The following is a 16673-nucleotide window of genomic DNA, read 5'->3' on the forward strand; positions in this document are numbered from 1 at the left end:
ACACCACGCCACTATTTGCAACAAAGAAAAGCCCAGCATTGGTGTTACAGCAAAAATATCTATTATTTCACTTGGATGAAAAAGTATGCAACGGGTTCAGAGTTCGGCCCCAAACAGCTCCATTGATCCCTGGCCCAGCCCCAGGCTCCAGGTTTCTCTAGAAGGGCCCGTGGCTCCGTGAGGCTGCAGGAGCCTCTTCCAGCATCGATCGGGGCTGGGGGAGCCTGGCTTGGCCCCCATGCTCATAGAAGTGTGTGTGTATTATTATATATGTATATATATATATATATATATATATAAAATGTATTTATGTATGTTATATAGTATATAATACATTTTATATAATATAAATTCCAAATACACACATATATCCTATGAATGTATCTACCTCCACATATATGATATATATGTTTTTATGTGTAAATATATATGTGTATTTATACACACACATACTCCTCTTTTTTTCCAGTGTATCTGTTCATTAGACATTTGCATGTGTTTGCATAATTGGCCAAATCCTGCCCAGGTGTGCTGCAGAGAGGACAAACAGCCACCCATACAGACACAGGTAGGCTTAGGGCAGCTTTTCCTTGTGCAAACCTTGCTTTCCTTTTGCTTCAGCAGAAAAGCTGCTATCACCAAAATTACCTGAAGTTGGTTTTTTTAAATTTCCTAATGAATGGTAGAGGGCTGGTGGAGGATTTTTTCACTTCTTTGTGGTTTTGCTTTTGCATCAATTATATTCCTTTAATCAGTTAACTCCTACCATGCTTTTGTCCCTCCCTGTAAGTTGCACATTATTATTTTTTAACATTATTGCACTTTTCCCTTTGTGCTGACCCTGCCTCATCACCCACCATATGTTTAGTCTCCAACTACTCACTTTGTGCATTGATTTTTTAATCATTATTTATTTCTTTTAACAACCCCGTCTCAGAAGCATCCCTGCATCTCCCTGCCCCCAGCCCGGGGAAGCGGGAAGAAACAGATAATCCAGGCACGGCAGCTGGGAGGGGATGCAGGCAGGGATGCAGGCAGCAGCACCGGCCTCCCTGGGGTGTCCCACCCCGTCACCCCCTCTCCTTTTGTCCCCTAGGGCGGTGGAGGACGCTGGGTAACCCCCTTTTGACAGCTCGGCCGCTGGGTACCAGGATGCTGCTTCCATCCCGGGCACTTCACGTTCAGCGGAGCCAAATCCCCCGGGAGCAGCGGGGGGAGGACGTTCCCATTATCCGGCTCCTGCCGTGGCGGAGGCAGCTGGACCAGCTGCGCATTAATAGATTACACGGAGGATTTGGGCTCTTCGGCAGCGAGGGGAGCGCTCGCAGGAGGGAAGGCCAGGGCGGCTCGGGGACGGACGCAGCTCCCGCTCCACACTGACACCTTCTCCAGCCAAGGTCGGTGGAGGGCTCGGCCACGGGGCTGGGGTGCTACTGGGATGGCTGGAGCGGGGATGCTGGTTCGTGGTCAGCGGGGAATAGGAGCCCTGGGGAGGCCAAACTGCAGGTGGGGGTTGCTGGGCACTGGGTGCTTGTCTTCCCCCTGCCTGGCTGTTTTTTGGGGGGATGCTCTGCAGAGAAGTCGGGCTGGGCGAGCTGGGGCGGCTGCTGAGCTGTGCCAGCGTGTGGTTGGATTTAAGTTGTGTCCGTGCATGGCTGGATTGGAGCTGCTGTGTGGTTGGGTTTGTGCCGTGGCACTGGGGGCTGCAGCTTGGTCAGGTCTGCAGGATGGGGTGCGTGGTCATCCCCAGATTTCAGCCCCCCCAGGTGCAAAATGAAGTTGCTGGATGCTGCCTCTGCATGCTGGAGGGTCTGGGGTCACGGCAGGCCATGGGCAGGGGACGGTCCCCTTGTGCCACCAGTTCTTGGGGTGCTGCATGGAGCCAGGTGCTCACGGGTTTCATGTGACTATCATCACAGCTTGTGTCCTATCAGTTGCTGTGCCTCAGTTTCCCCATCATTCACATCCTCACTGTTAGCTGCTACCCAGGGCCACTGGTGTGGGGTGGAGGGAGAAAATGCCCATGTGGAAGCCCAGAAATTCCTGCTGGCCCTGCTTGGGGCTGTGTCTGGGCAGGCGAGGGACACACACCCCCCACTCCCCAAATAGCCTCGGGTTACTGTTTGCTGCTCTCCATCCCAAGCAACAGCAGCACCCAAATTCAGTCAAATCTGGCCCAGCCCTCGGGTTTTGCATGTACCCCCAGGTGCGGCTACAAAAGGGCAGCACAGGGCACCTGCCCCACACCCCCAGGTAAGTGCAGCCTTTGCCTTGTGAAATCAACCCCAAAGGCTCCCAGAACTGTGGGTTTGGGTTGGAAGTCTCCCCCGGAACATGGTGACACGCTGTCCCCACCCTGGGGGTGCAGAGCTGTTGGGGTGGGTTGGAGTAGGACACAGCTGTGGGGCATGGCACCAAAGTTCTCGTTTTCAGCCCCGCAGAGCCCCGAGCTGAGCCATGGACGAGTGGGACCTCCCGCAATGGAAGAAGGAGGTGGAAAGCCTCAAGTACCAGCTGGCCTACAAGCGGGAGATGTCCTCCAAGACCATCCCTGAGTGAGTGCTGCCCGCCCTCCCCTCCCAGTACCCCCAGTCCAGCCCAGTAGCAGGACATGGCTTTGCCCAGCCAGGAGCAGAGTCCGGCTCTTCTCCACCCCGTCCCTCTCCAGATTCACCTGGGAGCTCTCAAAATAAGTCAGGTTTAGAGATTTATTTTTTTTTAAGTCACTTTATTGTTCAAGTCCTCCAACCCCTGGCACTGGGGTTTAAGATTTTAAGCTCCCCCTGAGCTTAAAGACTTATAAACCTGGAAAACAGTTACAGAAAGGTTTTTGTCTCCCCTCCCTGGTTTGTACCTTGTTGCCTGGGACAAGTCTCAGCCCATGGCCCTCTCATCTCTTAAAAGGGAGGGAAATAGAAAAAGAGCAACTTTAGTGAGTAAGTTTTAAAACCCAACACAAAGTCTGTCCCCATGCTGAAAGCCACAGATATGGGGACAAAAGGCTTTTATTAGAATTTTCTTGTGCTTAACTCCCCCATCTGAAAACGCGTGCAGCTCCTGCACGCCGCCCCCAGAGCCCGGTGACACGTTCACAAAGCGCTGGGGGTGCAGCTGGGGGCTGCGCCCACCCTTGGCTCCGTCTCTGCAGGTTTGTGAAGTGGATCGAGGACGGCATCCCCGAGGATCCCTTCCTCAACCCCGAGCTGATGAAAAACAACCCCTGGGTGGAGAAAGGAAAATGCACCATCCTCTGAGGGACCGACCCCCCGCGGCACCTCCTGCTGCCCTCGCTCCCCATCACTGAATGTACTTTTTTATTAGCTAGCTTCCGAATATGACTACCTGAACAAAAACCCTACCCTCATCTGGTCTTATTATTTTTAGAAGTGTTTCTTTTTTATATAGAGGGGCAATGGGGAAAACAGGGGGGTGGGCAGGGTGGGGGGACAGGAGCAGCAAAGGGTCCAGTCTCAGCCCTGCGCTATTGCCATCGAGCTGGCACGTTTGAACTTGCAAAGGAAGAAAACTTTTATAAAACATTTTCAGTGATTTTAAATAGTCTTTTGTATATTGTAGAATACAATTTTGCAGGGAAAAAAAAGGGTAAAATACGGCAAACAAGCGATTATAAATGAAATAAACAGAACAATACTTCATGATTATTTTATATATATATATTTTATTTTTTTTTAACAAAATAAATGTATACCAAAAAAACAACTGGGGATCATGCACACACACACCCCATCCATGGGTTAGAAAGTCAAGTCAGCTTTATCCCTTCAGTTCCACCTATAGAATGTCCAGGGGTCCATCGCTGCCCCGCTAGAGCAGGTCCCTGATGTAGATATTCCTCCTGACGGCATTGGAAACCCCTTCGTTAAAGCGGAACCAGACATCGCTCTTGCCCACCGCCTTTCCCATCTGGCTCTCGATCGACTCTTCCTTGGAGGCCTGAGGGGCTGCGGGGGGAAAACTGATGTCAAAAACTTGCAGAAACTCTGAAGCTGTGACGTTACACCCTGCGCAGGGAGGTTTGCAAGGGCAGAGCTGATGCTCCTGAAGCCCAGATCAGCAAACACATGTGGTACCCACATCAGTGCTCCCCAGCTATGGGTATTTTCTGGCCCTTTGGATGCTGCCAAAATTTGAGGGGCAGTTCCCTCAAATATTCCCACGCCACTGATTCCACCCCACCCCGTTCAGCATTTGGAGACAGAACCCTAGTTTGGGCATCAATGTGAGGTCCAGGGACCACCCCAAAGCAGCACCCATGGTCCCCATATCCCTCTGCCACCTACCTGGAGCTGCAGCCACACGCTGAATCGGCCGCCCGAAAAAGTCAGTCTCGGGCTGCAAAGAAAAACAACAAAAAAGCAGGAGGTGAGCACAGCTCCCATTCACAAACAGCCAAAAGCCACCCCGGTGTCTCTCCATGCAAAGCTAGACACTTGTGACGGGCCTAGGCAGGGTCTAAAGCAGGGTCTAAGGGTCCACTCGCTGGGGTCGTGCTCAGGGCTGCTCCAGCTCCTTCCTCCAAGCCCCCGGTGCTGGAGCTGGATGCAAATCCTGCAGAAAGGGCCAGCGGCCTCAGGAAATAAAAAAAAATGCAATCTGCATTCAAAATAGGGTGGGGAATACAAAATGTAAGGCTTGTGGTGCTAAAGCAGGTTTTACAGACAGCTGAGGTCTCAAAGCTGAGCCTGCAGAGAGGGGACGTGGCCCAGGACCCCTCTTGTGTGCAAACCCTCCCCAGCACACAAGCAGCTCTTCCACTGAGCCAAAATTCAGCTTTTTGAGCCCAAACATCCCCCTCTCTTTCCCTCCCGAGCCCTGAAAGCTTTGCATGGCACATAATTGCAACCCCCCCAGCCCGGATCCAATTCATCCCCATCTTTAAATGCAGTGATGCATTTATGGGACATGTGGTGTTCAACTACTCTCATAAAGGAAAATGTACTAAAAATAAATAAATACCAACGGAGCCAGCCAGTCTCTAGCACACGCTGGTAGGAAATGGGGGTGTAAATCTCAGCCCCCCCCTCACCTTGTCCTCCCGCGCAGCCGCTCTCCGGACGATGTGCTCCAGCCACTGCTGGTGGTTGGGGGGCTCAGCGCCCCCATCAGCTGGGTCCCCTGCCTCGCCATGGCCATTCCCAGGCTCCTGTGGGGAGGAGAGATCTGAAACAGGGCTCTGAGGTTTGGGCATCCCCCTTAGCTGCTGCAGGCTTTGATTACAATATCCAAACAATACATTAAGTATTGTTTTTAGCCTTTTCTGCCTCACAGCAGCACACGGGATCAGCCCCGGTGACGCTTCAGGCACGTGCATGTTTGCAGCCCTTTCCCTGGGCCTTCACAGTCTGCACTGTGTAAACAAGGAGCCTCCAGAGATGTTCTTACAGCATCTCTTTACCCCATACATCCCCCAAGATGCTCCAAGAAGAGGCTCCCGGGGTTTAATTATCCCCGCAGCACCAGGGCAGGGCAGGCAGCAGATACACCTGAGCCACTTCTCAGCTTTTTCCACCCATTTCTACCTTCTCCTGCCTTCTGCCTGCTGCTCCACACAGGGTTTGTGGCGGGCAGAGTGATTCTGCTCCTGCCGGGGGCTTTGGGAATAGGTAAGTGAAGCAACGAGGGAATGTGCAGGCAGGAGAGGCGCTCGGCTCCCTCATGGACATGAACAAATCACAGCCAGATGAACTAAACTTCCCTTCTCATCGCAACCCTCGTTAGAGAGTTTAAAGCTTTAATTTACAGTGAGCATTTCCTTCCCGAATTCCTGCACAAACATGAGCCCTTCAGGCTGATGACCCAGCACAGCTGTGCTGCCCGCAGGCAGATGTGCAACCAGACGCTGCGCCTGGGAGGGGGGGGTTTAATCCTGGATTTCCATTTGCAGAGCAAAAGCCACCGAGTCCCCACCCCAGCCCTAAGAACTTTATCCCCATCAACAGATCCACCATCCCCCCCAAACCCACAGCCGTCCCTACCTGGCCCAGGTTTCGCGCCTGCAGCAAAGCCTCCGTCCTCCTCATCTTCTCCAGCTCGATCTCCCTGGCGATGAGCTGCTTGGCCTGGTAGCTCAGCTGCCGGCGAGCCGGCAGGTCCGGGAACCGGCACACGGCCTCCACGTTCCTGCACCGTGGCGGAAACAGACAAAAAACCATCAATATTGAAAATCAAAAAGCATTCTGCAAACCACAGCCTTGCACAGAGAGACCCGCCAGACTCCAAGCCCTGTCCCCACCAGTGTGATCCTGGCCCCTGTGCCTCAGTTTCCCCATCACTGCTCTCTCCGTTATACCTGCTACAGCGGAGCCAGGCTGCTGCAGGGCATCTCAGCTGAATGGGAACTCAGAAGGGATTAACGCGCTTTTTTCATCTCGGTTTTAATGCAAGAAGAGGAAACCACAGGCAGGTCTGTGCCGAACAGATTGCCCTGAAGAAGCCGTGGTCACATCCCAGCGTGGGCACAAGTGGCACCATGAACCTTCATGTGAACACTGAGGTGTCCACAGGGAGCTGTTTAATTAAGATATGGCCATAAGCAGTAGTTCTGGCTACTCAGAGAAGTCCTATTGCTAACAAGGCTGGTGCACCACGTCTGGAATGAAGCCTTTTCCAGCACTGCGACAGCCCCGGTTCCTCCCGGTTCCTCCGCCAGCTGTAAATATTTCACACTTTATGCACATTCAATATTATTCCCCTTAAAATAAAGGCAACAAAACAGATTACCAGAGAGCTTTGCAGTCATTCAGAAATCAGCTGTCAAATCTATGATTTAAAAAGTTTTACAGAGAAAACATGAGTTTTGTTGTCAACAACAACTCTGCTTGTCAGAGAGATGCTGGGACGTGACTTGCAGGTGGCACCAGTACGTGACACCCCCACCATCCCGGTCATCACCTGCATGGCCTGCAAACCAGCTCAGACTTTGCCAAACAAGCAAAGCAAAACAAAGCAAAGCAACGGGTCTGCTTGTGCCACATGGCTCCTGGTGTCTCATGGTTTCCCTATGGCCACATTTTGGTGGCACAGCCTGGCATGGGGAGGGCAAGAGAGGACGGTTCTCTGCAGCCCCTGCAGGCCTTTCCATGGCAAAAAAACCCAAACATAAAGTGCTTCACTGTAATTAGATACAGCTGCTCAATTTAACAGAGGCTAATTTTTGTAATTAACTTTGCACCAGGAAGACATTAGCCTTGCTCCTAGCTGTGGATGGGTCTGTATTACTTCATTGAAGCCTTGGGAGTGTTTACAGCTCTGTATATACTTAAAGCACAGTGTATACACTTAAAGCGAGACTTAACTCTAGCAAGGGCTGGCTATTAATATACAAATTAACTGTGGCTACAGTGAGCTCCTGTGTGCGATGTGCCCAGGTGGACCTGCTCTGCTCAGCAGCTTCAGTCTCTCCTCTGCCAGCTCCGGTGAGAGCCAAAGGCAGCTGCTGCTTTTCCTTTAATCCCATTAAAGCAAAACCAGCCTTGCTTTGGGTTCCTGGGCTCCTCTTTTTAAAAAATTACAGCAGAAAAACAGAAAATCCCTGCAGAGTCACTCTCATGGAATCATAGAATCATTTTGGTTTGAAAAGAAGCTCAAGATCATTAAGTGCAGCCAATCCCCCACCTCCCTGAGAACGTCATCTCCATGTCTGTTCAACCCCTCCAGGGATGGTGACTCCACCACTGCTCTGGGCACCCTGTTCCTTTTAGGAACCCCCCAGGTCCCTCAGCCGCTCCCATCACACCTGTGTTCCAGCCCCTTCCCCAGCTCCGTTCCCTTCTCTCAACTCGCTCCAGCACCTCAAGGGCTTCTTGGCATGAGGGACCCAAAACCGAGCCCAGGATTCGAGAAACCTCTGGCTGCAGGAAACCAGCTCAAACCCACGATGCCTTTGGGCTCAAACTCCTCTCTGAACTCTCTGCTGTTTCTTTGGAGCCCAACACCTTCTCCCCGCCCTCGGGACTTACGGGTCCAGCTTGTAGCCGTAGTGGCCCTCGGGCAGGCGCTCCTGGCGGTAGGTGAGGTTGTAGGCCAGCATGGTGCTGATGAGCTCCGCCAGCTGCTGCTTCTCCTTCAGGCTGTAGAGCTGCGTGTTCACCTGGGGAGGAGAGCCAGGCCCAGCATCACTGACCCAGAATGACTTTGAAACATAAAAATAACCTGAAGTGGGAGGTTTGGCTCTATCTGAGGAAGGACAGTTAACACCAGCGAGGTTCAGACCAAGTTTAGTTTCCTGTCACAGAATTACAGACTAGTTTGGGTTGGCAGGGACCTTCCCAGCTCCCCCAGTGCCACCCCTGCCATGAGCAGGGACATCTTCACCAGCTCAGGTTGCTCAGAGCCCCGTCCAGCCTGGCCTGGGATGTCTCCAGGGATGGTTCATCCACCACCTCTCTGGCCAACCTGGGCCAGGCTCTCACCACCCTCAGGGGCAACAATTTCTTCCTTGTGTCTGGCCTGAGTCTCCCTTGTGTATCAGGGACACAGGTACATCACAGAGCAGGGACAGACCTTTCTGATAGCCTAAAGGGTAAACGCAACCAACACAACTGTGTGTGCAGGTGAGGTGCTGCAAGGAGACAGTGACAGTCCCCAAACCCACGCTCAGGCCAAGGCCACCCCTGGTGCAGGTATCTGGGAGGTGCAGGACACCGTCTCCCACCCCCAGCACTTGCGTATCTCAGCACTGTATCACCGGCTTTCACCCAGCCTCTGCTCCAGGTGTACATCAAACAGATCCCAAATTTGGGACAGAAGTCTGGGTCAGGGAGAGGGGGCCAGTGGGGACTCACCGGTCGGAGCTTCGGGGCGATGATGTCCAGGAGCAGACACAGCACCTCCAGGATGAAGGACTGCTGCCCCGTGCGGCTGCGGGCGCTGGGCGTTATCCCCAGCATCATGGACATGACGAGGTTCTGCATGTGGTTCAGCTTGGCCAGGGCCTGAGTGGGGAGTGCAGGGACGGCTCAGCCACGGCTGCAACCGCAGACATCCCCGCAGGGGACAGAGCTGGAGCCACGCAGCCACCATGCCCTCCCCCGTACTTAGGATCATAAAATCATAGAATCATTTTGGTTGAAAAAGACCCTCAAGATCATCGAGTCCAACTGTTACCCCACTCCTGGCACTACCCCATGTCCCTGAGAAGCTCTTCTCCGTGTCTGTTCAACCCCTCCAGGGATGGTGACTCCAGCACTGCCCTGGGCAGCCTGTTCCAATGCCCAACAGCCCTTTGGGGAAGAAATTGTTCCCAAGATCCAACCTCAACCTCCCCTGGCGCAACTTGAGGCCGTTTCCTCTCGTCCTGGCGCTTGTTCCTGGGGAGCAGAGCCCGACCCCCCCTGGCTCCAAGCTCCTTTCAGGCAGTTCAGAGATCAGAAGGTCTCCCCTCAGCTCCTGTTCTCCAGCTGAACGCCCCAGGTCCCTCAGCCGCTCCCATCACACTTGTGCTCCAGCCCCCCACCAGCTCCGTTCCCTTCTCTCAGCTCGCTCCAGCACCTCAAGAGCTTTCTTGGCATGAGAGGCCCAAAACTGACCCCAGGATTCTAAGTGCTCACCTCGTGCTGGCTGCTGGGATAAGCCAGCCGGGGGACGCTGGTGGCTGCGAAGAGCAGGTGAAAAGCCACGGGCAGGAAGGGCAGGTATCGCAGCAGCTGGAAGCTCTGCCGGTGCAGGACAGCCTGGCCCAGCAGGTCGGAGAAGCCCAACCACTCCAGCGCCAAACAGACTGAGCCGAGACTGGAGTCCCGCAGCTTCATGTTCAGGAAATTCTCGTACAGACCCTAGAAGCGAACACAGGATTAGAGAAGGCTCGAGGTCATGCAGATGGTCATAGAATGATCAAATAGTTTGGGTTGGAAGGAATCTTTAAGGCTCAACCAGTCCAACCCCCTGCCACAAGCAGGGACATCTTCACACAGATCAAGTTGCCCATTGTAGCATCCCACTACAACACCCCAACGCTCCAACCCAAATTAGCACAATCCAACTGCAGGGAGGGACCTCCCCAGGCACCCATCAGCCATGGACCCACCAGATCAGGAGCCATCCTTGCTCTGGCTGGCACAGCCCAGTTCTTACTCCCTAAACCATCTGATCTACCTGGGCCAACTTCTCCTGCTCCCCCGAGGACGTGGCGAGGTGCAGGACGTGGTGGAAGCGCTGGGAGGACACGTTGAAGCCAGCTGTCCCCCCGAGGTGTGCCAGGTCCTCATCGCCCACCAGTAGTTGGGTTGGCAAAGTGGGATCCATCCCGATCCTGTGCCTGGGGGGAGCACAAAGGGAAGGAAGAGCTTAGAGTGCCCTCAGCCCTATAATGACCAGCAAGGAATATTTGGACCCTTGCAAACTGGGCTGAAAACAATAACAACGCCAAATTATTGGGCAGTAAAGAAAGCGGCCAAAGAGCATCTGGACACGCAAACCTGTGACAAAGCCAGGTCTGCTGCAACTCTCCAGGATCCTTCAGGTTTTTCTGCTGTAGGTCTTGCAATACCACAAATCAGCGTGCCCCAAGCAGACAGCAGACCTTATAAATCACCCCCCTTTACCTCTGGACCCTTGGGAGCTGGAAGATCTCTTGCCAGATGGAGAAGAGCCCCTTGTTTTGGTCCTTCAAGCCGATCTTCATGGTCTGCACCATCTGCATGTTCAGCTCCTTCTGGCCCCGGCCATGCAGGAACTGCAACAGGAGAGAGGGGCTGGGGGGACACAGCCATGGAGAGAGGAAGGGGATGCCCCCCACAGCCTGTTGGTGCTGGGAAAGACACGGACACCTTGCTCTTCCTCATGTCGTAGGCGAACTGAGGTTAAAAATAACACAGGGAACAGGGTGGATCTGCCTGGGACACAGATTTTTTCCTCCATCCCCATCTGAGCCACAGCAAGTCTGTTGGTGATTGTTTCCCTGTGCTAGGCACTAGGGAAGCCAAATCTTGAATCCTGGGGTGAGCTTTCGGCCTCTCAGGACAAGAAAGCCCTTGAGGGTCTTTTCCAACCAAAATGATTCTGTGATTCCAAGTCTGTGTCCCCCAGAACCCTCCAGCGACCCCTGTACCTGCAGGGTGTTGATGCAGGAGCGAATGTCGTTCTCTGTCTTCTCGCACAGGGCCAGCAGCGCGCCCGTGTCCGCCCGCATGCCCTGCCGCAGGGCGATCTGCGGGAGAGGGGGTCAGGAGGGGGGTTCCCTGCCCGGGGAGGGGCAGAGGAGCCCTGGGCTGTGCCGCACCTCGCAGAGCCGCTGGGCCAGCCGCGACGGGGCCGTCCGGGGGAAGGTGAGCAGGAAGGATTGCTGCCGCAGCGGCCGCAGGGCAGGGACGTACCTGGCAAAGGGAAGCACAGGGGTCTCTGAGTGACCCTAGCAGAGGAAAATATCCAGCTATTAATGCTCTGTTCTGAGAGAGATGGATTATTTATCAGCTGCACGGACATCGCTGCATGTCTGGGCATGCACAAATGCAACCATACGCCCACACCCAGCTACAAGTCACCCCAGATACAAAACCTGGAGGGGTTGAGGAAAGCTGAGCATGTTGTAGTTTTACTTTTCATAAAGTACTTCTCAGCTCTCCAGCCCTCCCCAGCCCCGCGGGTGACACTCACTGGTCGTTGCAGATGCAGATGATGGGCCGGAGCAGCAGCCCACCCTCGCGCCGTCTCCTCCGGCCCGCGCTGGCTGCTGCCTCGCCCTCCGCATCCTTCTGGTTGATGATGTTGAGCAGCACGTTGATAGATGCCTTGGGGAAAAAAATACAAACTCAAGGACAGAAGGGATGTATTCTTGCTGTTCGGTGGCAAGAACCCACTCGTAAAGGGGATGAGCTGCCAAGAGGGCAACAATCAGCACGGCCTGTTGTGACAGGACAAGGGGTGATGGTTTTAAACTAAAGGAGGGAGATTCAGGCCAGACATGAGGAAGAAATTTTTGTCTCTGAGGGTGGTGAGAGCCTGGCCCAGGTTGGCCAGAGAGGTGGTGGATGAACCATCCCTGGAGACATGCCAGGCCAGGCTGGACGGGGCTCTGAGCAACCTGAGCTGGTGAAGATGTCCCTGCTCATGGCAGGGGGGGCACTGGGGGAGCTGGGAAGGTCCCTCCAACCCAAACTATTCTATAATTCTATGAATTAAGTGGTTACTGCAAAAGCTGGCCAGGTCTATGCTGGGCTTACCGTGGGTGCACCATCTATCTCATCGATGATCAGGCAGTTGGGCTTCTCGTTGGCACCCAGCACAGACTTCATCTGGGTGGCAGCTTCAATGCGAGTTTTGAAGACCTCAGGACTGCGGTCATCACTGCAAGACAAATCAGTGACAGGCTGCTGTGGCATCACCTTCATCGCAATATCACTTTCATCAAAGCATCATCTCCATCACAGCATCACCTCCATCACAGCATCACCTCCATCACAGCATCACCTCCATCACAGCATCACCCCCAGCAGCTCCTGGGCTGTGCAGCCAGTGCAGACTCACCTGGCATTCATCTCCACAGCGTTGTATCCCGCATGCTTCGCGATGACGTGGGCCAGTGTGGTCTTTCCCAAGCCAGGCGGGCCACAGAGCAAGGCTACCTGAGGCAGGGAGGGGGGGTCAGTGGGGCAGCGCTGCCTCCAGCACCCTCCGAAGCTGCTGAGCAAGGAGATGAGCATCTACAACCTGAAAAATGGGCTTGGAAGCTGCTGCACTGATTTGCAGACACACAGGAAGAAGGGAAAGTCACTGGACGAAGTAGACTGTAACAGAAACTCATCCTGGCAGTTATCTCTTGTGCATATGTTCAAGTTTGCAGAGCAATAGATAGAAAAGGCTGAACAAAATCCCTTCCCGAATTACATTCCTGAGAGGCAATGCTGTTAACATTTATACTGGTTTCCACTTTTTTACATCCTCTCACTGGGCAGGCTGAAGCTGGTAAGCTGGCCTGGGTGTGTTATGTCTGCTCCCTTTAGGTTTTGAGCATCATTGCTCTTTTCTAGATGCAGAAACTCTGGCTCAAATGTATGTCATATCTGCCCCTAACAGATAAAGTCAGGACCAACATCTTCTAAAAAGGGTACATCTTTCCTCAACTGGCCAATTAATTTGGCTGGAGGAAGTCTGTTCCCCTCCCATTGTTATCACATTACTCAAGCTAAAATAGAACAGGCAATGAGAAAATCTCATAATTGCCAAAAGGAAACAAGGAATCCAGTTTCTCCTAGATCTGTCCTGGAAGAGAAAGGGAAGACCCTGCTCCTCACCTTGGTGGCAGGATGAGTGGGACAGGAGAGGAGACCCCCCCAGCAGCCCCCTGTCCTGCTCACCTTGTATTTGGGTCTCTTGTGCTGGTCCAGCTCAGCCTCCAGAATCTCCTCAGTGAGCTGAACCTTTGTTTTCCACTTATTCTGCTGCTCCTTGGGCTGGTTGAACGGAGGACGAGCTTCAGTGCTGGGCTTGCTCTTCTTCACAGCATTCTCCTTCCCGAACACCACCGTGTCCCAGAGCTTCAGCCACTTCAGAAGGCAGCGGTTTGTGTACTGCATGGTGGGCAGGAAAGCAAGGAAACCACATCAAACCTCGGAAGGATCCAGCCAAGGACAGAGAAAGGCCTCTCCATGGCTTAAATCCAGCATGGTCTGCAGAGGAAGGAGCAGGGAGGCAACGCAGAGCATGTCTGCCCAGAGCAGACCCATCCCCACCGTCCCTCATCTGTCTTGGCTCAACCCAGCACTTCCCAGCCTCCTCCATAATTTCCAATTCCCTAGAAAACTTACAATACTCCAGAAAAACCAAAATAGCCAGCAATTCCTAGCTAAGGTCCACCCAATCTTTTTTTGTGCTGAAAGCCTCACAACCAAAGGCAGCACCTTTGTGATCCCACCGCATGAAGCGTTATAGAAACGGTAAAGCCACCCGAACCCCAAGCCCCCACCTATCCCAGCACCTCACATCATCACTGAGCAGCTCCATGTAGCGCCGGGGAGTGAACTTGTCCACCCAGAGACAATGCAGCCCAGACTCCTCCTCGTCTGCTGGCTCCACGTCCCCGCTGGGCTCCGGGCTCTCGGTGCTGGTCTCGCTCTCGAGGCAACTGCAAGAAAGAATTAACTTGACCCAAACCACCCAGAGAGTCACAGAATCATAGAATCATTTCAGTTGGAAGAGACCCTCAGGATCATCAAGTCCAACCATTACGTAGGTCCAGCACTAACCCATGTCCCTAAGAACCTCTAAACACCTTTTAAACACCTCCAGGGACGGTGACTCCACCACTGCCAGGGGCAACACGTTCTAACACCTGACAGCCCTTTTTGTGAAGAATTTTTTCATAATATCCTTTTAAACACCTCCAGGGAGAGTCAGAGCAGAGCTGGGAATTACAGCCAGACTTTCCCAGCTGGGGATGCTGAGAGCAAAGAGGCTCCTCTGCCTACCAGTCCCCAAAACCTGGACCCCCACTGGAGCATCTTGACAGCGTGGCAGGGATAGGAATACGATTTCATCCCAACATCTCACCTGTTAATTATCTCTGTCAGCTGCTGCGACGCCTGCAGAACGTGTCTTCGACGCTTGAGCACAAGGAGGGCAAGAAGGGAATCAGAGACACCCCGTTAACCCACAGCTGGGTGGAGCAGGGATTCGAGAGCCAACGCTGTGTCTATCCAGGGGTGGCAGGGGAAGATGGGAAGGTGGGCATAAGATGTGATACCTCTTCATTCACTTGTTCCTTCAGGTAGGAGAAAGGCACCCCCAGCAAGTGGAGTGGTCTGCGTGCATTCCAGCCCAGGCAGCTGGAGAGCTGCGAGGACCAGAAGACACACATCAATGATGCTCAGCACAAATATCCCCTCCCGAACTGGATGGAGGTCACTGAGAAGCAAGCCCAGCATTCAGATCCCTCCTTACCTCCACCCCTGTCCTGGAAGGATCATCCTTCACCACCATGAAGACTCTGGTGCCCTCACTGGACGTCACGTTGACATAGTCCTCCAGGATGGGCGGCCGCTTGAGGACTCGCTTCTTGGAGGATGGTGTTGTCTGTAGTGGGACCATGCCGCTCATCTCCAGGTGGTCTGAGCTGGAAAGCATCAAATTCCTTTAGCAGGGGCGAGGGAAAAAGCCCTCGAACCCAACCTTTGGTGGGGTTCGAGGGCTTTTTCCCTCGCCCCTGCTAAAAGTAGGGTTCAAGGTGGCCAACCTGGTAGTGTGGGGAGCAGAAGGTGCCTCTGCACCAGCATCCTGGAGGATGTCAGAAGCCAACTCATCATCCGCACCAAAGCTGAGCTTCTTAACAGCTTCCAGGCGCTGCCGCTTCGGTTTCGGGGCTCAAGGAAGGGAAGAGGAGAACAAGAAGGGGAGGGCAGAAGGAAGAGGAGAAGCACCGTTGGTTGAAGGTTGGTACCTGCTGCTCCTCTAGCAGCACCAGGTGGGTGGGAGAGGGGTCAGCAGCACCCGGGGAGCCACCGGGGCTGCTCACCTGGCTTTGACCAAACCTACTGTGGGCTGTGGGTGGCGATGGGGAGCCGGGGGGGACACAGCCCCGGTCCCTCTTCCTGGGGTTGGTGCCCCCAGGGTCGCTGCCCTCGGGGGGGACGTCGGGTTCATCCGGTGGGTGCCTCCTGCCCCGGAATTGGGAGAGTTTGGGGCCAGCGAGTGGGGATGGATCATCTGCAAGATGTTACACGGCGGTACCGATCACCGGAGGGGACGCGCGGTAGGGCGGGCACAGGCGGCTCCGCTGCCCGCCGCGCAAAGCCCGGCTCCTGCCCGCGCCCTCCCTCCTTCCGCCACCGTCTCCGGTACCGGACACGGCGCCGCAGCAGCACCCACCTCCCAGCTCGGCCAGCACCTCCAGCTCGTCCGCGAACCGCTCGTAGAAATCATCGTCGGGACCCTCCTCGATGTCCGCCATGGGCCCCGCTCCCGCCCGCCCCGCGTTTCCGGCCGCCGCGCCGCGGCGGAGCCGCTGCTGATTGGACACAGCGCATTGGCCGGAAGCGGTGGCGGCGCTGATTGGACGCGACGTGCGGCTGGACGCGGCGGCGCCGGCGTTGATTGGACGCGACGCGCGGCCCGAAGCCGCCGATGGATGCGATGTAGCCGCTCGCCGCCCGCCCGGCTCGGGGACGGCGCTGCAGGTCGGACCGGGGGGAGCGGGGGTCGGGGCGGGGAGGGTGGTGTTTCCCTCCCCGAGCGTGTCACCTGCACCTTGTCCCAGGTCCTCTCCGCCGTGCGTGACACTTCCGCTGCGTCCCGTCTCCTCTCCGCCGTGCATGTCCCTTGCGGGCAGCCGAAATCGCGGTCCGGTCCCGGCTGGCAGCGGGCGGGCGGCGGGACTGGGGCTTTGGGGCGGTAGGACAAGAGTGAGAACTAGCCCCACTGTCGCACCGGATCGGCCCGGCATCGTGCGGCTGCGGGGCCTGCAAGCGTGACAGCGGGCCGGTGGCAGAGCTGTGCGGTGACACCGGGAGGCGGCAGGACCTGTACGGTGTCACACGGGGAGCGCTGTGGCTGTAGCGCTGCTGTCGCACCGACACAGTGGTGGCACCGGTGGTGCTGTGAGACCTGCACAGTGTGACACGGGGGTAAGGCTGGGAGACCTGTGCGGTGTGACAGTGGTACCGGTGCAGCACCGGTACACGCAGTCCCACGGGGGTACCCACTGCCAGGTGCTGCTCCCTGCC

The 16673-nt window shown here is 54.9% G+C and overlaps 2 protein-coding genes across 2 annotated transcripts; one reads left to right on the forward strand and one right to left on the reverse strand.

The window, feature by feature from the left end:
- Nucleotides 1-1143: 1143 nt before the first annotated feature.
- Nucleotides 1144-3254, forward strand: GNG13 (G protein subunit gamma 13; the record flags this gene model as incomplete). The annotated part of the gene is made up of 3 exons (XM_080354014.1): nucleotides 1144-1397; nucleotides 2434-2555; nucleotides 3149-3254. The coding sequence occupies exons 2-3, from the start codon at nucleotides 2458-2460 to the stop codon at nucleotides 3252-3254; spliced, it is 204 nt and encodes a 67-aa protein (XP_080210140.1). The 5' UTR covers nucleotides 1144-1397; nucleotides 2434-2457.
- A 571-nt stretch (nucleotides 3255-3825) lies between these two features.
- On the reverse strand, nucleotides 3826-16393 carry CHTF18 (chromosome transmission fidelity factor 18; the record flags this gene model as incomplete). The annotated part of the gene is made up of 22 exons (XM_080353952.1): nucleotides 3826-3962; nucleotides 4302-4353; nucleotides 5048-5164; nucleotides 5997-6141; nucleotides 7980-8110; nucleotides 8805-8954; nucleotides 9570-9794; nucleotides 10114-10276; nucleotides 10563-10693; nucleotides 11069-11167; nucleotides 11240-11333; nucleotides 11614-11747; nucleotides 12180-12303; nucleotides 12484-12581; nucleotides 13314-13526; nucleotides 13939-14080; nucleotides 14506-14558; nucleotides 14699-14788; nucleotides 14896-15067; nucleotides 15188-15314; nucleotides 15487-15657; nucleotides 15820-16393. The coding sequence occupies 22 exons, from the start codon at nucleotides 16391-16393 to the stop codon at nucleotides 3826-3828; spliced, it is 3342 nt and encodes a 1113-aa protein (XP_080210078.1).
- Between the last annotated feature and the right edge of the window lie 280 nt (nucleotides 16394-16673).

The sequence above is a fragment of the Nesoenas mayeri genome (assembly GCF_963082525.1).
Source record: "Nesoenas mayeri genome assembly, chromosome: 15".
Classification (NCBI taxonomy): domain Eukaryota; kingdom Metazoa; phylum Chordata; class Aves; order Columbiformes; family Columbidae; genus Nesoenas; species Nesoenas mayeri.